This window comes from Seriola aureovittata, chromosome 21 (assembly GCF_021018895.1).
Source record: "Seriola aureovittata isolate HTS-2021-v1 ecotype China chromosome 21, ASM2101889v1, whole genome shotgun sequence".
Classification (NCBI taxonomy): domain Eukaryota; kingdom Metazoa; phylum Chordata; class Actinopteri; order Carangiformes; family Carangidae; genus Seriola; species Seriola aureovittata.
This window is the reverse complement of record NC_079384.1, coordinates 20,584,944-20,605,944: the sequence shown is the minus strand read 5'-3', so window position 1 is coordinate 20,605,944 and position 21,001 is coordinate 20,584,944. Positions and strand designations below refer to the sequence as shown.

At 41.3% G+C, this 21,001-nt stretch overlaps 1 protein-coding gene across 9 annotated transcripts in view; it reads left to right on the top strand.

Annotated features, from left to right (window-relative positions):
* The window catches only part of rbfox3a (RNA binding fox-1 homolog 3a), a 594,924-nt gene that overhangs the window by 521,159 nt on the left and 52,764 nt on the right, over positions 1-21,001 (top strand). For 8 of the 9 annotated variants that reach the window (XM_056365235.1, XM_056365232.1, XM_056365229.1 and 5 more), the window contains one exon: positions 7,920-8,066. In XM_056365235.1, the coding sequence (XP_056221210.1) occupies positions 7,920-8,066 (147 nt within the window). The remainder of the gene's footprint in view (positions 1-7,919; positions 8,067-21,001) is intronic. The other variant, XM_056365233.1, reaches the window with a different exon arrangement.

Genomic DNA, 21,001 nt, shown 5'->3' with positions numbered 1-21,001 from the left:
ATGAGCTGTAGCCCAGGTCAGTAGGTTCAGGCAGTATCCTGAATCTTAAGTCTTGATGCATTCCAGAACAAATTTCATCATATTTGAAATCATTGCAGAAGGTTTTTTTCCTTCCCACCAATAATATATAATTATATTGTTATATTTTATGTTTTTTATAAGAATAAAAATGTATATTGTAGTATTTTATGTATATGGTATAGGCGATGTGTACAGTAAGCAAGCAGTGAAATGAGGGTTGGAGTTGGCAGCAGGGCAGACCGTGCAAACATGCAATTATGAAAAAAAGGGCAAAAATAAAAAATTTAATATTGTGAAAAATATTACATATGGTGGGAAAAATTGCAATATTTGATAAATATTATTTATTAAATATGGATCCAAGCCTACATGTCAGAGCTGTGTTTTAAATAATAATCAGTTAAAGAACGCAGATGATGTTTATCTTTCATCAATAACTGAAAAACTGCCTGTGAGTACATCTTTAGTTAATTTGCTCAGTAATCTTTAACAGATTATTGTTAAAGTGGCTGTGAGATAAAAGCCAAGCTGTGGGCTGAATCTGACTTCAGAATGCAACGGGCTGCAGACAGTAAAATCAAAAATTCAACCCGCCGTTTTATAATTTAACATATGTATATTTTAGCGACCAGTCCCTGGAGTGCCATTCTGCTTTGAAGGTTTTAAGGTTTGGAGATAGTTAGTTGAGGCAGAGAGTTTCCTCGCTGCTCAGCTCAGCCCAGATGCTTTTGTAGTGGTGGGTGGTAACGCTGAGAAGAATGCAGGGAACTGAGAGCGAAGCCTCTCTTGCCGACTCTAGGACTGTCTTTCTGAAGTTTCTTTGACACCGCACTTCACACAACATGAAACCTAGAACTTAAAAAGTCAAAAGTACCCCACCCTGTGCTCCCAATAAGCTCCAGAATCTGAGAGGATGCATAAAACAAGAAAGTAAATGAGATCCTGATGATATAAACCAAACTGTTAGATTTCATTTAAAAGGATTTTAGTATTCTCTTGGACATTCGCCATCAGATCAAGCAAGTGTGCAAATGCATGCATGAACTATACATTCACACACACACACACACACACACACACTCACACCTAGCAGGGATACACTCATGGCTGCATGTGGCTGACAAATGAGCTGTATTTCAGCTGCATTTCAGCATAGAACCGCAAACACACACACACACACACACACACAACACACACACACACACACACACACACACACACACACACACTCTATAACACTACAGTTAACTGCACCAACAGTTGCCTCTAGTTGAAGAGCCTTCAAACTGTCAGGCCCAATAAGACTGGAGCATGCTGGGAAGGCATGGGACTGTACTGTATAGACAGTGATGGCAGAGTTGGGGAGTCCAGTGAGAGAAGACTTGGTACAGTCAGCATTACTGGGAGTGTTTTACAGTCACTGTGGAGAGTTTGTCACAGGCTGTAATTGTTACTGTCAAGAGACATACTTGGTGGAGGATAAAGGAGTAAGACACCACACACACAGTCACCGTGGCCTAAAAGACACTTACTGCATTTATTGTCCAAAAATATACTGTCAGAGCAGTACATCAGGTTGATGCTGTGTTGTTGTTTTTTTTTTTTTTTCTTTGTCTAAAAAATGAAGATTAGTCTATCAGTCTTGCCTCTAACATCCCAGCATCACAGGTGGAGTGGCCATCGGGCGAACCAGGACTTCTCCCCAGTAGTGGTGGCTCAGTGTGAAAGAAATAAAACATCAGAGAGTGACAGAGAAAAGGAGCGAGGGAGAGAGAGAGAGAGAGACAGAGAGAGAGATGTGGCTGTGCCATGATGATCAGCCCAGTACAGCAGGCTGTTGGCCATCATCTCCCTCATGTCTGTCTCCCTCACTGTTTGGTAGCTCCGCCCACCTGCCTACATGTTTGTGTCTTTATCATCATGATGCTGAAGTAGTTAATAGTGGACTGAAAACAAGACAAGGTCAAAACCTAATATATGTCTGGACCGCCTCTGGTCAAATCCTGATTTTATAACTGTGACGTCGTCTGACAAAATCACCAAACAGATAAATGAAAGACAAAGACTGAGCTGTGATTTATTTACTGTAACATGATCACTCACAGAGAAAGTTACAAGAGACAGACAATCTTTCTTATTGAGTCTCTGACACAGAGCACAGTCTCCGTCTGGATCTACAATAGTTTAGTCTTTATCAACTTCAACTCCAGAACGTAACAGACTTTTATTAGAGGCAGGTCTTCATGTCTAACTCCCTCTGTTTGATATGTAGAGTCGGTCATAGTGGTAGTTTTCAGTTGCTCCCGTTTGCCGTGTTAAAGTTACTGCATTAGGTGTTCTGTTCCTACAAACCCAAATGCTTCCTTTAATCGTTTCAAATTAAAAGCCCTCTCGTGTTTCAGTGGATGGTGTGGCTGGAAAGCTCAGATAGCAGAAGTTAAAGTGCAGAGTAACAGAGTGAGTTCAGGACCACAGCTCCCAGTCAGACCAGTAAAAACACCAGTAGGCAGAAGACAACAGGAAGCTAGTCTTGAGTTGATTTAGCAGGATGATGTTGTAAAGCTTCTTTTTCTGCTCTGGTTGATTTTTTTCAGTAATTCTAATACGGTAATTAAAGTCCTCAAAGTCTGTGTGATCCTCTCAGATCTACAGAATTATATTACACAAAGATCCAATGAAGGATGAAAAGTCACAAAAATTTTAATATGTCTGCTGCTGCACTGTCCAGTCTGAATTCTAATCTATAGCTACTTTGATGGTGTAGTTGTGGACTGTTATATGAAAAGGTGTTTTTGATACAGGTTTTTAAAAAAACTACAAGAATAAAATCATCAATAGAATCTGAAATTGAATCGTGTAAATAACAATTAGACTTTGACGTTACAAAATTCATCTTCTGTTTACATGATTCTTGGGATTCAGGCCGTTCGTGGTGGTCTTTCTCCACATGGCTTTTGGTGGATCAAGTCAGAAGTGAGAGGGTCTCAGAGAACAGAGAGAATATTTTTTTGACCTGCTGCAGGTCGGTGCTCGGACGCTTACCGGGCTCAGTAGAGGCTGCGTGACTCACGAGGCACAAAACATGACCCACGTGTGTGTTCTCTGGTCAGGCAAAAACACGGGGTGGAATTCATGGGTGGAGATGAAAAGCAAAATCACTCTTAAAGGACCAGTACGCTCACAGTACATAATCCAAAAGGGGGGAGGCAGTTGTGGTTTTCAGTGGGATAAAAAAACTTTTAAATATAAGGCCATGAAATTTGGTAAAAGAATAAATTCTAAAAATGATTTTTATTCTTACATTCTGTATATATGATAGAATGGCTTTGATAATATTTTGGCTGTGCGTGGAAAAAAACCTAAAAATTTGTCCAAGTTGTCTTTTATTCAGTTCTATTTTCTTAGTACATTTACTCAATTGCTATAGTTAGGTATTTGCAGCTATCTTACTTGTTTATTTAGATTTTTTTCAAACAAAATTCTTTTATATTATTATGTATTTGTTGGTTGCTTTGTTTGCTTTTGTTAAACTTAATGAAAAATGAAAGAGATTTAATTTGATTTCACTTTATTGTTTGGTGTTGAGAATCTTGAATTCCACACGTTAAATTGTCTTTGTGGCCAAACATAAGTGACAGTTCATCCCATGTTGTTCCTCCATGGATGGACTTGGTCACTTGACATTGAGAAAACTCAGCTGCTGTCACAGATGTGTGACGTTGGGCTCTGTGACAACAGGGGGTTGTATATTGGGAGGAGACGGTCACCCCTGTGTTTGTAACCCTAACCCTAACCCTGTAAGGATTTTTTCTGTTGTCAGAAGTCAATGCCCTGCTTGATCGTTCTTTAGCTTGCGGTTGTTGACCTTTGACCTCTCTCTAGTGGATGTTGTTTGAACACAGGGGTCGCCCTCCAGCTTGACCCACACTACGTGAGGATATTTCAGCTTCTGCGTCTTCCATTTTCACCATTCTTATTGTTTATTCTCTTGTGAGTCCCCCAACTTCATGGATGTGTCATACTAAATCAATAGGGTAACGTGGTTATGTTTCCTTGCATATGCTTGTGTGCCTGCATGTGTGTGTGTGTACGTGTGTGAGTGTGTGTCTTGGTCTAATTCCTGAGGAGAGAAGGCTCGGGAGCCGTCTAGCTGCGTTTTAATCTACCTATCTGGCAGCGCTTAGATGTGATAGCTTCCATTATAAGCCTGAGGAGGTGGGCTGCAGTCGCACTGCTGAGCTCAGTAAGTAACACACACACATCCGCACACACACTCCCTCAAACATGTCGGAGATCTAACTGGCTATTTAATCAGGTGGGGGTGTTTAGGGCAGTTTGGAGCGGTTTGGGCTGCTTGTGTCCTTCTGTGTGTGTGTGTGTGTGTGTGTGTGTGTAAAGGAGGCTTGGTTGCATAGATTAGTTGTGTATAGCTTCCCTCCTCAAACACACACACACACACACACACACACACACATGCAGACTACACAGCTTTGTACTGGTTTCCTGGTGACAGGGAGGAAGCTCGGCCTGCTTGTGTATGATATTGTTCATGTAATTATTTCCTCTTCCTGCCTGGCTGCTCACACACCATGGATGGTGGAGGCATGGCAACCACAGAGAAAGAGAGAGAAAGAGAGAGAGAGAGAAGAGCACAGGCTGATGTTGGCTCTTCAGACTGTTAGACTGTGGCAGTAGACGGCTTACAGCATTAAAGCTGTTCCATTTGATACCATGCTAAACTTAATGAAAGACTACAGCCAGCTTCTCGTGCTAACACACTCACACACACAGACACACGCACAGGCACACACACACACACACACACACACACACACCGGCTGAGGAACAGGGATCAACAGAGGAAACTTCATCTATGTGGGGATTTGTGATGCATCAGCTACTTTGAACAGGATTATTTCACAGTCTTTACATTATAATGGAATCATGACAATGTAATGCCAATAATAACTGTATTTTTTATTTATGAAACATTTGTTATCAAAGGGCTTTATGATGTAAATACACACAAACACACAAAGCCACACAACATACGCATGGGAATATAAATCAGTCTGGAAAAAATTCCACTGACCACATCAGATTAGAAGGGAGAGGAGTTACATCAGGTGCCAGGCTTTCAGAAGCTAAAGGTTGAAGGTGACTAGTTAGAAATGATCTTTTTTACCCTTATTATTATTTGTACAGTGCATTTATGGGCAATTATCAATGGTTGTTACAGAGCTGTTAACACCTGCACACTGACAGGTGATCCAGTTGTGATCCAGCTCAGATGATGGAAAGGATCTGTCATTCCTCTGAAAATATATTTCCTCAGTTTCTCTCTCCTTGCATCTTTTCCCGCCTCTCTCCTCGCATCTTCAGTGGGAGGGACAAAGACGCACGTGAAGGAAAAGTGGATGCAATTGAGGGAATTGGGATGTAGCCCAAGGCATTTAAGGGAAGATCCATATCTTTGTCTTTCTCAGTTGTTTGTTTTTGGGGTTTTTTCCTGCAGTCACACAAACAGAAGCTCACACAGTTTAATATTCAGTCATTAAGTGGCAAAGATGAATCATTAGAAATTAACCATTGGTCCAATTGAGGAGTATATTTCATACATCAATACAAATACTGTCTGGTTTTATCAAAAACCACAAAATGAGGAATCTGTCTTCATAAGAAAAACGGCCGCATTAGTCTTTTGTTCAGACGCCTGAAACAACCTATGATTATTTTTACTGGAGAAGGATTCATTAAATTCCACTTGAGTCTAGAGACACTCATTGTTTCCTGGCTGCTACCAACAGTCAGAGTTGCTTCTTTAACCAGCTGATTTTCTTCATTGTGACAGAATACGAAACACAGTTCCTAAGTAAACTGCCGGATCACAGCCAGGTTGCTGTTTTGCTGCTTACAGATCCAATAAGCTTTTCTCCTGCCAGCCTCCACATAGAGTTAAACCACTGGTTTCAACACTCAGTTCCTGCGTCACCCATGGCTGTGTTCTGCCATATGTACTGCATTTATACATGAGCTTCCCATGAAAAAGTTTTGAGATGGTAAATGCCATAAGTTAACGGAGTTTTGACTGCAGCTCCTCTGACTTCTCCAAGTTAAGAGGACAAGTCAATACAGAGCCAGCCTAAATTATGCCACTTCCTTCCCCAGCCTGAGGGAAGCAGAACAGAATAAAAGCAAGTTATTGTATCTGCAATGTAGAGTTGGGCAAGAGCTGTAATAAACCTACCAGACATGAATTTATAGAGAACATCCCAGTAAGCAGTGAAGCCAGGAACCTTTCGTTTTCCTAATGTGCAACATAAATTGTTGGGCTGAAACCAACCGAAACTAATTGACTTCTGTTTGCCCTGATGGTTCTGATTCTGATAGTAGCGACTCATTTCAGGTCGGCTGGAGTCTCCTTCCAGTCGAACATGCCCAGAACACAGGGAAGCATCCTAACCACATGTCCAAACCACCTCACCTGGCTCCTTGCTAGAGCAGCAGTTCCACTCTGAGCTCCCCACTGTTTAGCTACTTGAGTCTGCAAACTTGTTGTTTGTGTCAATATCCAAAAGTGCACGACCCTAGGAAAGGTTTGAAATGTTGATTGACTGTTGAATGTAAAGACAGTCAGTGAGGCGTCTATGTTAGTGCTGACATGGCACCAGTCTGTCTGTTGATTTCACTTTCCATCTCACCCAATTCCCAATCACAATACTCTTCTATACAGGCAGGTGGTTCGATGGATATATAGATCTATTATTCTACATCTTTAAATTCAGAACATAATGAGAAATAAAATATTTCCGAAATTTCTTCATTCGTTGCGATACTGTCTTTACCAGCCGTCTTCTTCTTGATATAGTTTCACATCTCCTCTCTTAGGCTTCTCTATGGAGCTCTAGTAACAACAGGTTGGTGAGCCAATCAGAAGAGAGGAGGCTCTGAGATTCTCTTCTGATTGGCTGACTGTTTTCTGAGTGATCCAGTAAAAATATAGCAGATTACAGGTAAACACTCAGAGAAACCAAATCCTACAAGTTTGGATGGTGGGTCCAGGTGGGCGTGGCTGAGGGTGGTATCTGCTTTGTTGTGACATCACAAAGTTCCAGAAGTCCTGACGGCTGGTTTTAAGGCTCAGTTTCTGTGTGCATTTGAGGCTTTGATACTTTCAGAGTATTAATATAGAACCTAGACCTGCTTTATAATCACACAACACATGGGCATCTACCATTTCACTATATGGGACATTTAATACATGACTCACGTGTATGGTTGTGGTTTGACAAATGAAATACTTGATTAAATTTTGGGAAATAGTGTGGTTTTATATTAAACTGGACCTCTCTGACCTCCACACCAGTACACCCTGAATGTTGAGACTGAACATAAATCATGAGGTGTTGACATTTTCAGTATGAATGTACTATATACCAATAGGTGGTCTATGTGTCCTGAGTGAGCTTAGCCAGGCCACACATCACTTACCTCCACTGTGCTTCACTCCTATCCTCCTCCACAAGGCCCATTCTAATATTGGCTTTGCTGTAGACATTTTTCATGTTGTTAAATGTTTTTTTTTTTTTTTTTTTATTCCTCTCAGACAACTTTCTTAATCTCCCAGGTCACATATTGATGCCTCTGGAGCAGAGAGAGGGGAGATCAGTCATAAAATAAACCCTGATTTGACAATTTAAACCCACACAGGAGCATGCAGATATAGCTCTCTTTGATGCCCCCCCCCCCCCCCCCCCCCGCCCAATTTTACCATGTTGCTCTGTCAGTATTCTGTTCCTCTACTGATATGTCGCCCCATCCCGTTCTAGTTTTGAGCTGAACAACCTCACCTCTCACAAAAGGAGCTAACCTGTGACGTGCTGTGTGTTTCCCTGCAGCAGGCCGAGGAGGCTGTACAGACAGAGGGCTCCCAGCAGCTCCACCTGCAGCCCAACGACTCGTCCGGGAAGCAGCAGCCCAAGAGGTTACACGTCTCCAACATCCCCTTCCGCTTCCGAGATCCTGACCTCCGGCAAATGTTCGGGGTGAGACGACGAACACACACACACACACACACAACCTTACTGCACTCAGGCACCATACACTATGGGGAATGCATTTATATCCAGTTGGATCTGTATAGTACTCTTGCTCTAGTCTACTTTTCAAGAGCGCAGAAGCAAATTCAGCCAAAACGAGATTGTGTATATATTTAATATGATTATTATAATATAATTATGAGCAGAGATAACTCTTCACCTTTCATGTTTTTAATATAGAGTTTTGTAGCCTGGATTTAATGTAGACTTTAAGTATTATATCATGTTGTAAATGATCCACCTCTGTTATTCCAGACGATACTTTTCAATGCAGTAGCTCAACTTGTCAAGCTAGTATGTGTGTGTGTGTGTGTTTGGATTTGTCTGCGCTCAAGCTTAAAGGAATACTCTTTGCTTAAATCATGTAAAAGCATGTAAGTGTCTTAACATTTAAATCACATAGGGATCTGTTTTCATGAACCAGGAAGGGCTCTCTCAAATGCGCCCCGCTCAGTGCACCAAGCACACTTGTATGTTTTCGTGGCCAGGCACACCTGTGGTACATGGGATCAGAAATAATACATTACGATACATTAGCGATTGGCGTGTTAGAGGTTGTGACAATCATAGCCAATCACATTCAATTCTTTCATCCCCTTTAAACACAAAGCTCTCTCTGTCATGATGCAGTGACAGTGTGAGAATGCTGTGACGAGGTGTTTTTCAGAGGAAACTTTATGTCTGGGAGGTAGAGAACAGCTGAAATGCACTGTCAAGAGGAGAAAATTAGTCTTTTAATTTGAATTCACTTTGGACAGCTTGAAGATCTTGTGATCGTTATGTTTTCCTTGTTAATAGTGCACTGTTCTATCTGTCATACAAAGATCCAGAATCATCTGACATTAAATAACATTGTACAGTAAGAGTAGAATTAAAAATGTAGACCAGATTTTTCATGTTTTATTTCTTTATTTCAGTTAGTCATTCGTTTTAATGTATCAATCAGCCTGGATTCATCTGTTTAACATGGAAAAACTCATATTTGCCTGGCTCATCATCACATTTAGAAACGTGATCCACAAAAAATTTCTAAAGTTGCACTCTCAAGAAACTGACCATCCTGAGGGAGTTATTAGTTGAAAGAGAAGTTTTAATTGATGTAGGATTTTTAATTAGACTAATGTGCCTGTATCCAACACACGGTTTACAGTAGAAACTATAGAATAATCAATAAAAAAACAAGTCTTGGCACAACATTTGTTGGCACAACATTTGTGGCACAACATTAAACCAGCAGATCTGCTGCACGTACTTCAGAGTTTGAATGCCTTTACTGTCGTTGCACAGCTTTGGAACGAAGTTCAGTGTGTGTCCCCAATACAGTACGTTATTTAGTTCAGAGGAGAGTGAAGCTGCTGCATCTGTGCACGCTGCCATCTTGTCCTTTGCAGTAAACAAAAAGATCATTGTGATCATAATAGTGGATTGACAGTGCAACAACATCACTCCTGTTAGAGACTGCAGATGGGAGACATACCTGCTTTCTTCAGACGGCTGTAAAGGAGACAGACTACCCACAGACTGTCGGGGGTTACAGAGCTGTAAGAACCACATGTTAATCTTGTTTTCAGTCTGACTAGCATTAATGCCACAGTACAGCTTTTTGGTCTGCATTATCACATGTCAGCCGGTTAAAAAAAGGTATATGGAGGTGATTTCACTAAATAAAGGGACCTGTTCCCACTGTGGCGCACAGCAGTCACCGAAATACCAACCTGACGCGGTCGAGGAAATAACCTCAGTGCGCTGCAGGACCCATGCATCAGCACAAAAATAAAGCCCCTAGCGTCTTTTATTTATCTTGAGTTATCCCTCATGCAAGGAAGTATGAAAAGTCATCAACACATTAAATACATCATTGAATATTAATTCTATGGCAATTTCCAATAAATATACAGTAGGTATCTGTATATGCACATGGACTTGACACTTAAGAGTGAATCCACTGCTCCTGCAAAATCCAACTGCAGAAAGTAGACCGAAAACAGCCCTTGGCTACGATGACAGCTGGTCATCAGAAGCTGTGATAGAGCCAGAACACAGAGCAGTGACTGATGAACCATTGGAGGTAAAATTACGAGGCACCTGCGGCTTTCCCATTAAGAACGTCCTCTCTGCTCACAGCTCCTTATATTTAAATCAGCCATCTCGTGCAATTGTTTTATTGTTGGTGATTTCTAGAGCATCCATTACAGAGTCTGTGTTTGCTGTCTCGGCGTTGAACTTATCACTTCCCATAAGCAAACATCAAGCTCATCACAAAGTAGTGACTTGGAATACTTAGGCCCCCATCCCCCACCCCCACCAGGGGTATTTCAGAGGTGAGGCTTGTGAGATGCTATTATGAACAACAGCAGCATTTTCAGAAGCATTAGCAGCGATGTTTATAGCAGTGTTTGCAAAGCAGAAATGCAGCAGCAGCAGTGGCAGAGCAACACTGAGCGGTGCACATCACTCTCACTTTAAACAGAACATTTCAACAGGACGTACTTTGCTTTAAATTATTCACACCTTTACCTCTGGATGCCCTCTAACCTTAATCCTTAAGTGAACCATAGGGAGTTGGAGAAGTAGATCACCACGCTTCAGTTCTCTTCACCTGTGAAAGGGAAAAATTTAAATGTATGTAAGTATAATGCAGGAAATGTATAATGCAGCAATTACTTGATTTATATAAGATCTTAACATAGAAACTAGGATTTCAAAATATCTGTCTCAGAAATGTGGCACGGTGGAGCAGTGGTTAGCGCTGTCGCCCGTCTCAAGCTACAGCTGTGTGTGTTAGAATAGAAAGTACAGTCAGCAAGTCAGTGCAGTTAAGCATGACATAATAAGAACAATTTGTTTTCTGATTTGACCTCCTCTTACACCACTATTGAGGACTTTAATCAGCGACCGTTGAAGAGACGGTTACAGCGTAGATTCAATGTCGACACTTCCTACTGTTGCGGCCCAGCTGTCTGCTATAGGAGGAAGACTAGTTTGCCGTGTGATACCCTGTGATACGTTAAAGAGTTAGTGGGTAATTATACATTTTTGTCATATTTGACTAGATCTGCTAATTTGATTGATTTTTCCAGTTTATTCATAGACATGTCAGCACAAACTGTTGAATTGACAGTTAACCTCCATCCTCCCTCTGCAGCCCTCCTCCTCACTGTGCTGTATTGATGAAACCATGACGCTGTCCGTGGTGCTGAAGTAACAAACAGATTTATACAAACTCCTCATCTGATTTTAAATTGTCTCTAAAGCAAATATCAAGAGCTCTCAGGTCATTTTAAGAGATATTTGTAGCAATGTTCAGAGCGACCCCCTTTTCCTGAAGTGAAGTAGCTGTTGTTAGAGTAAATGTTGCTTAGAGATCTTTGATTTCCATTTCTACGGCAACAGTTTGGAATGTTTACGGGCGATGTAGTAGAGTTCGTGCTAGTGGGAGAAACACTGACAGCCTGTTCCTGAACACGGCTCCAAATACACACATCATGGCAATCGAGTTCTCTCTGTGTGTGTGTGTGTGTGTGTGTGTGTGTGTGTGTGTGTGTGTGTGTGTGTGTGTTTGTATGTATGTCAGCGGGAGCCAACGCTTCACAAGTGTTTACCAATGATGAACTACCCACAGACACACACACACACACACACATACACACACACGCACACAGACACATTACTGGGTATAGATTTACAAACACAGATCCAGCACTAACATTTAATATAATAGAAGGCTGGAGATTTACTCCCCTCACACCACCGCCCACGTCCCAGTTCGTCTAATCGAGTGGAACATCTGCTCCTGCTCCAGGAGGAGGGGAGCCAACCCTTTGCCTTCCCCAGCCTCAGAGCTCCTGATGTGGGGAGAAGAGGAGGGGATTGAGAGGCCGGTGGAGACACAATTAATGGGATTCCTCAGGGTCAAGGTTAAAAAGGCGTTTATCCTCATTAGGTGTATATAGGGTGACAGCTGCGGTTATTGGTGGGAAGTAGGTGTGTGTGTGTGTGTGTGTGTGTGTGTTTGTGTTTGGATTTATGTACAGTTTTATTCTTGAAAACTTTCTCCCAACAGTCTCTAGTCACCTGGGGAGGTCTCCAAGACTCTAAACACTGCACCACAATTAACCAGTGACATCATCAGGTCGCCAAGTAGAAGTTGGGAGAAAAAAAAAAAAAAGCAGCAGCAGGACAGAGAGGCAGGAGAGGGGGATTAGAAGAGACAGCCAATCTGGTAGCGCTCACTACAATCAGCTCTGCTCAGAGGTCATCCAGCCCCGTTAAGAGCAGGATCACAAAGACTGAGGATCCAAGTCACTGGAGCCTCAGGAGAACTGGAGCCAGGAAACTTTTTCTCTGTCACAGCAACTTTTCTTCTTCAAGAAAGCTTTGTTGAGAAATAAAAATAAAATACAAAGCATAGGTGATATTACAGATCTATAACAAAGTATACAATTCAAGCTTAAAGCTCCATATTTTCCTCTTCTTCTGCGTTTATTTGAATTTTTGATCCATAAGAAGATATATTTGTGGTTTTAAGAACCAAAAACCATCTCAGTGTAGTTTTACATCTCCTCTCTCAGGCTTCTCTCTGGAGCTCTAGTCACAACAGGTCGATGAGCCAATCAGAAGAGAGGAGGCCCTGAGCCTCTCCTCTAATTGGCTTTACTGAGTGATCCTTTATAATATGAACCTTTAAGGATACTATGGCATATACTTATGACAGCTTAGTTTTGACCATCATTCCTGTCTTTTTAGCAACATTCAATTGCTAAAGACCCTTTCAGACATGCATTGTGTAACATGGATATAGATAGATAGATATAGTAAAAGTAAAGATGGCAGTTTTTGATACAAGTCTGAGCTGAATGTTAAGACCTCAACGTGAAGGCAGCTGCACCTTAATAGGGTTAAATACACAGAGATATTAAATACACTCACGTAATCAGTGTAATAAACTCATTACTTAATTACCATCTCTCATGCTCAGTAAAAACAAGTGCAAGTGTGAATGAGATTCAGACTCAGATGAGGTTGTAAAAATGTTTTTTTTTCCTTCGTCATTGTGTTCTCATACCTCAGCAGCTGACTTAATGTGGACAATACTGCTGTGGACAATACTGCTGAATACTGAAAGTAAAACCCAGGTTGTAATAAATGCTGCAGGAATGAGTCCTACAACCTGGAAATTAGCAGCATTTTAGCACTTCCTGTTCCCTCGTCCCAAAGTCTCCCCAGTCATGATTTCTTTAAGCTTGTGTGTCTTAAAAAAGTCTGGTTGCTACAGAGGTTGTCGTGGACGTTAAACGTTATCACGCAGAACATGAAAACTGATCTACTCACCAATCCACCTTCACAGCCTCGTTGTGTTTATACTCGCGCTCGTGCAAACTGTCACTAACTCTGTCAGAGGAAAGGCTTTTAGAAGAGGTCAGAGCTGAATCAAACTAAGAGTTGAAGTTTCGTGGTGGTGACGATGAAGTCATGTGACCGTGGTGTAGTTAGTTTATATTCTAGCATTAGCTTTTCACTTCTGCTGATTGTATTTATGCTTCAAACATCATAAAGTGCTGTTCATTAGTGAAGATGATCCTGCTGAACTAAACCTGTGTGGATCATAAACTGTTGTTTATTTTCTGTAATAATCCAAAAGACAATGGAAAAATCCCATTGGCTTTTTGTGGAGGGAACCAGGTATGAAGCTAACTTCCTGGTTGGAACTCATCCCTGCAGCACTCCATAAATCAAAGATTTCCTTTAAAGTTATTCCACCTGCCCCTTGCTCCTGTGAAGATCTATCACCTGCACTTGAGAACACAAAATGAGAAACTTGAGAAAGATGACTTCGGTATTAAGTCGAGGTCTAAATATATGTATAGTTTAAACTAATCTTATGGAAGTCAGGTAGCATGGACCTTCAGTTATGACTGATGTAAAACATTTCTTTCACCATTTCCTCTTTCTACTGAAGTTTTTTTTTTTTGTAAAACACTACAAACGATCAGTCGCAGGAAAAGACAAGTTCTGAATGTAATGCGGGCAGCTGTTGCTCAGGAGGGCAAGATACTGAAACCTGACTTGCCCCTGATGACACATCGAGGTGCGAGTGTGCGTGTGGTGGAAAAGCGCTGTATGTGTGAGTGAATGGGTGAATGTGGCTTGTAGTGTAAAGTGCTTTGAGTGGTCGATATGACTAGAAAAACGCTATACGAGTGCAGTCCATTTACTTTCACCAGTGACTTCCCGGGGCGAGAAGATGTTAATCTACGTAATTAGTATGCAAACGATCGCAATGTGAGCTGTTCTACAGATGGTTGGTTCGTATTTCTGTGTCCTCTGAGAAGAGATTCCAATTCACTGCTAACAGTGTTGTGAATCTTCGGTTTCAAAGCAATATATTGTTCATTTTGATAATTGATAATGAACCGTCACTTGATTTTAACTTTATCTGCTACAAAAACAGTTGTACCCTGACCCCTAACCTCTACCCCGGTGGCGGCAGCCCACCCTGAGCCTTTACTGAGATTACTTGCTCACAGTGGGAATCTTTGAATCTCTGTAATCAATGTTATAAAAAGTATGATCGAGTCCAACTCTATATGGTGCGCTGATATAACTTCTGATACAGTTATCTAAATAAAAATTCACTTGACTTGACTACTGTCTGTCATCTTAAACAGATCCCATGTGAAACACAGGAAACATATAAGGCCGAGCTCCATTCCTACCATGTTCCTCACTTTCCTCACCAGCAGTTGAGCAGTTTTGATCCACTGTGTTTGGTGGCTCTCTGCTAGCAGAGGATGTAACAAGCTGTCAGGACCCTCACACACACACACACACACACACACACACAGGCACATGCAGCATACACTCTCTCACACACACACACACACATACACACTCACACACACCACTTTCTCTTTTCTCCCTGTTAATGGTCCACCTTTAAGGATTAATGGCTGTGGGCAGGGCAGGAGCACTGCAGCCGAGATTCCATCTGGGCTCTGCCTTCGCCACAATGGGCTCCAGTGGCATTTTCCTCCATTCACTTAAAATGGGACTTGTGAGCAACTGGCTCAATCTCCCAGTACGGTTCTGCTAGACTACCACCACAATGCAAACAAAGGCAATAGCTGGGGCATTACAGCAAATGGAATTCTGTGTCATTTCAGCAAAAGCTGTAATAGAAAAGCAATACGAGTGCGTTAAACAAAGCCATATAAAGAAGTTCAATCAAAGGTGATGCAGCCACAAGCTGGAGGTCTGTCTCTGTGAATTACACAATAATACACAGTAATACTCCCTCAAACACCTCTGGAAATCCAGCTCAGGACACAGAATTAAAGCCAGATTGCGGGTACGGCTGCAGCAGCAGAGACACACCAGGCAGACAAAGTACGGCCTCGGAAAGGAATAAAACTGGGTTCATTACCCAAGCTTATTTGAGTTTAATTCATAATTAGAAAAACACATTTGGAAGGAAATTACTAGGCCGGGGAAGAGGGTTTTAATGGTAGAATGATAATTGGCATTCAGAGCACCACTTCACTGATTCAATTCTCTCATTCGCAAGATGTGGCTGAAATCTGTAATCTAGTTCTGCACCTCAAATAATTCCCTGGGCCTGAAAACTCACACTGCTCATTTACGCACACACACACACACACACACACACACAAATATCCAGGGTGATTTGGATTCTTATACGTCGCTCAAACAGCAGGGAAGCAGTCCCAGTCTGACCACATGTCAGTTTTTGTGGGGTTTGTTTTGGCCTTTCATAAATTCTTCGTAATTATCTCTGACGCATGGAACCAAAATGTCTGCCAGTGGATCCAAACCAAAATGTCTGCCAGTGCTGGGCTCGCGACTCGCAGAAGGACCCCGCTCGTTTAGCCCCACGCAGAGTGAAACTTCATAAGATGATATGCAGGACTGCCGCCGTCCCCGGAGCCTCAGCTGTGTTTAATTAATAAGCAGGCACTTAGTGAGTCTGCCGCAACAGGGTCCTTACGGTCACATTCCCAGTGGTAGGGGTCCAGCTGAGTGAGTCATTAGACACTCACACACACGTAGATGGGCTCGCACACACACACATACACATGCACACAAACACTCATGGTCTACAGCAGTGTGTGTGTGCGTGTGTGTGTGTGTGTGTGTGTGTGTGAGGTGAGCACCAGGGGTTGGGTTTTGTGCTAATGGAGTTTTAATGACACCTACTCCTGCCTAATCACCTCTTCTAGAAGCTTCCAGCATTCCAGGTAGCCCAGTGTTCCCAGCAAGGGAATTCTTTTTAATGTCTCCTGTTCATGGCTACACTCTCATTTGCCTCCCCAATTATTCCATAAGGCTCCACTCTAACCAGCTCTGCCTCCGAGGAGGCAAGGTGTAATTATAATCTGAAAACCTGCTAATTTACACCAACATATCAGCGCAGGGATGGAGCCGCTCTGCACTGAGTGGGTAGTTAGGAAACCTGCGCTCTGCCATTGTTGTGTGCCCCCAGTGGTGCCAGTGTTTTTGTGTTGATTAAGACAATTAGAGTGTTTAGAATAGAGAGGGACAGTGATAGAAGTTATTGCTCTGTTTACCATTAAGGCGAGGCACTGCAGGTGAGAGCGGTAATTCTGGGAGATGTCATCGATTTTAAGATATTAGAATCTCAGACCCATAACCACGGGAGTTTCATCAAATATGCAAACAATCATCACAGTTAGTTTGTAATTTCTACAGCTACAACTCAATTTTTCCTTTTATTTGGGTGGTGACAAGTTACTAAGCACATGTACCTGACTCAAGTTTACATATATTTTTATGATGCACTTCATTTTTTAGTAGCTGTGATAAAAGCAAGTCCATAGGTCATCTATGCAGCAGGTTATTATGACCCATAGTAACATTTTGTTGCTAGGCGAGATCTAGTGGTCGTAGTAATTATGACAGGAGCAAAAGGAAAAGTGCGGTGACGTAGTATAAAGAGAGACAGAGTCCACGTCAGGAGGAGAGTCAACATAACAGGAACAGACAGGAGAGCGCTGTCCCATTCCCATGTGAAACCTACAGTTTATGTCGTTTCCCTTATCCATGACCATTCAACAAAGTTAATGATAATGTCATTATTGTAACCATGACAACAAAGATCGGCTTAATGTTGAGGAAGTACTTATTTGAACCCAAACCATGATCTTTTCCTGAACCAAGCCATGACTGTTTATTACTGCAACCAAGGTCTGATACTCCTCTGTTGATACACCGCATTTATTATTGTAACCAATGACAACCCAAGGTACAGTACGCCTGCCACCATACAGTGCACGAAATACAGTGTTATCCATTGTTGGGAGGGAAACCACCAGAAAGCATCAACAGCAACCAGCTACAGTATTAAAATGCTGCTTTAATGTTAATGCATCAGTGATAATGATCCATTAGAATGGTAAACATGTGATATAACACTGAGTGCTTCTCTATAGTGTTTATACTGTAGGACTTTGCCTTACGGTTCCTAAAGCCTTTGGTTTAAATTGTATTAAAGAATTTCTGTATGATTTAAATGTTCTCTAATGGAAGCTAATGACTAAATAAACGAGAATCAAAATGGACATTTTGAAAAAACAATCATTTGTATGAAGTAAATCATAACATCCCAACACAGTCTCACATCAGTTCGTGTTGAGAAACATGGAACGTGCTTTGGTTAAATACACGCAAACAGGTTGTGTCTGAAGTGACTGAACTTTTCCTGTTTTAAACCTTTCCTGTCTTTCTCTAACTTGAACCAACCGCTCTGAGAGTCTGAACAGAACTATAAACAGTTTAATAAAGCGAGAGTCGCTAAAATTAGATATTTATATGTCACAATAACAATTGAAATAATCACAACATTAAATTTCTTAACTATTTCACAAACTGAAACCTGTGCTAACTAAATTAAGAATTTTTGGACCTGGACACAAACTGACCAGGTTGAATATCCAAATACTGTTCTGGCCAACACTCACATACATCTGTTTTATAAATCAATGTTTTTGTTATTTGCTTCTTTATTCAACAAAGATTCAGTTTCAGAAGCAGCAGCCGTCCTCTGTGAGAGAAGCGTGCTGCCTCTGTAAACTCACTGAGGCTGATGCACACCTCTCTGTCTTCCCTGCAAAATAACATTCATTTGGACTAATGGAGACGACTTCCCTCTGAGACCAAACACTGCAATAGAGATGGATGCGGGAAGACAGAGGATGCAGAAAAACAGCAGTGACTGGAGGAAACATGCAACCAGGATCTCATACATAGAAATCACACACTGTACCCCTGCTACCAATAAGACCTTTAGGTGTAATTACATTAAAGAGAAATAATTTGAGATCATTTGAAGTAAACACAGAAAGAATCTCATTACAGTAGAATGTACTGTTAATAATAAAGCAGAAGTGGGAGGGGGGGGGGTTCAGTGAATCAGTGCTCCACTGTCCTCTCTGGATGAAAGTTAAGAGTTCTGGCCACAGTCAGCATCACTGCTGGCTCTGAGCCCTGTGTGCATCTACACAGGAGGCGTTCAAGTACAGTAGCTCACCTGTGTTTTGGAGCACAATCTTTGTAGTTATGTGTGTAAGACGCAAGGGGAAACAGGCGTGTGTGTTGCGTTTACGGCCACATGAAGAAAACCCAGAGCCATCACACGGCCTGCGCAGACGGCTGGACTGATTCAATAGGAGCGCATCTGTTACATCAGAAACAGACTGACTACTGAAAAACATTTCAATCAGGACAGACTTCATTCTGAGTCAACGAATAAACATTTATTGCCATGTGCAAAATAAGAAAGGAAAAGTGAGAGATGTGAGAGTCTTATTATTGGTCTTTTCTTATTCTTATCGATGAGACCCCATCATGATGACATCATATTCAAAACGCGGTGAGGCTGTGCAAAGTATAGGAAACACTGGTGGTGGTGAGAGAGAATTGTGAATGAATGATTCCTGATTGAACTTGTGTTTAGTTTCTGAAACACCTTCTGTACAAACACAGCGACTGGTGATATTCTAGATTTGATCATCCCATAAAAACTTACTGGTGCTACACACATATTGTGTCTCTATTCAAGGCCTTGATACATCTTGTTGCCAAGTTGCCAAAAACTGTTAACAACACAATACTGGGTCACACTGTTGCACTGGGTGACATGTTCCGTCACTACCATGAACACACACTATTTTGGCTCACACCCCACACACACCGTCCTGCAACCAAAAATACTCCTTTGATCACTAAATGTGGATTAATTCGCCCATGAAAATAGTCCCCAAAAAATGCAGTTTCCTCCTTTAAGGTTTGTCAACAACTACAGTGTCCATCTGTTTAAAAAAAACTACTGAGATATTTTATATAATATTATATATATATATATATATATATATATAACCATGATCTAGATACACACACACACACACACACACACACACACACAGGTTTTTATATATATATATATATATATATATATATATATATATATATATATAATATATATATATATATATATATATAACTGATCTTAAAGATTTACAATTTCAGTAGGAACAAGTGGACTTGGGGCTGAGAGATACAGAGGGAGGAGGGACGCCAGGAAGTGTTTAGAGACGGACTACCACATTGTTGGTTTTGGTGTTTTTGTGAGATTTGTTGGTAAGGAGAACATATGGAGTGACACCAGATGAGTTTTCAGATTTAGTACAGACTGAGAAACCTCATGACCAGGTCCTCATGTTTAGACTTTTCCAGACTACACATGTATTAACTGCAACAACAGCGACCTGGTTTATAAGAACAACCAGCCACACCTTCATGTCTTTGCAATTAGGGGGTGAACAACTGATCGAAATATTATCAAAATCAAAATATGGCCAGGTGCAATAACCAAATCGCAGGAGCTTCAATTTCTGATGAAGGTAAATTGAGTCACAATGTGCTTATTACAAATGACACGTTGTGGTGCTACAGAGATGCTTCAGCCTACGAAATCATATTCTCCAGATGTAATCAAATTCACAAATCCCCACCAAAATTGTGACTCATATCACAAACCAAATATATTTGTCTTTGTTGGTAAAAAACCTCTTGGTTGGATGATGACTACAATAAACATGTCACTTGCAGCTGAGGAGGTTTTTCTCTCTTTAGTTCAGCTGTAAACGAACAATGTGAACATAAATAGTCATAACCTAAAAATTCTATGACTATAATTTTTCTGTATAACTTTAACATTTCTTTCCCCTGGTCTTGATAGACGTTGACCTGAGTGTGACAAAAAACCATGTGCTTCACACTGCTACATCACCTCCTTGTTTCTTGTTCATCAGCTCATTGGCATTGATCAAGACTATTGAATTTGTGCTAAACAGGGCTGTATATGTGTGGTGAGTACACGTGTGTGTGTGTGTGTGTGTGTGTGTGTGTGTGTGTGTGTGTGTTGTGTGTGTGTGTTGGTCTGCCGCACCACTGGCATGGCTGACAGGGCAATTAGTTCTAATGAAATAACGCAGCCCATTGTGGACAACAATTAAAGCTAGCTTTCATTCCACTCATTAGCCTTAGTGCAGGAGCACTCTCATTTGCCCCAGTTCTTAATGATCTGATCTGAAGGACACACCCCGACTCTCATGCACACATAACAACACACAGACACAGGTGCAGGCCTGGCGTCAATGGAAAAAGTGTTTCTTTTTTTTTTACAATTGCTAACTCACATTTCTCTAAAAAAGACTAAACAATAAATAAAATTGGATAAATAATTCTAAATTGCAACATACAAAAATGAAAGGGGGCAGGTTAGTGAATCCAGTGGCAATCGCAGACTCTCAGGGCTCCAGGCAAAGAAGCCCATTGAAGCCCCC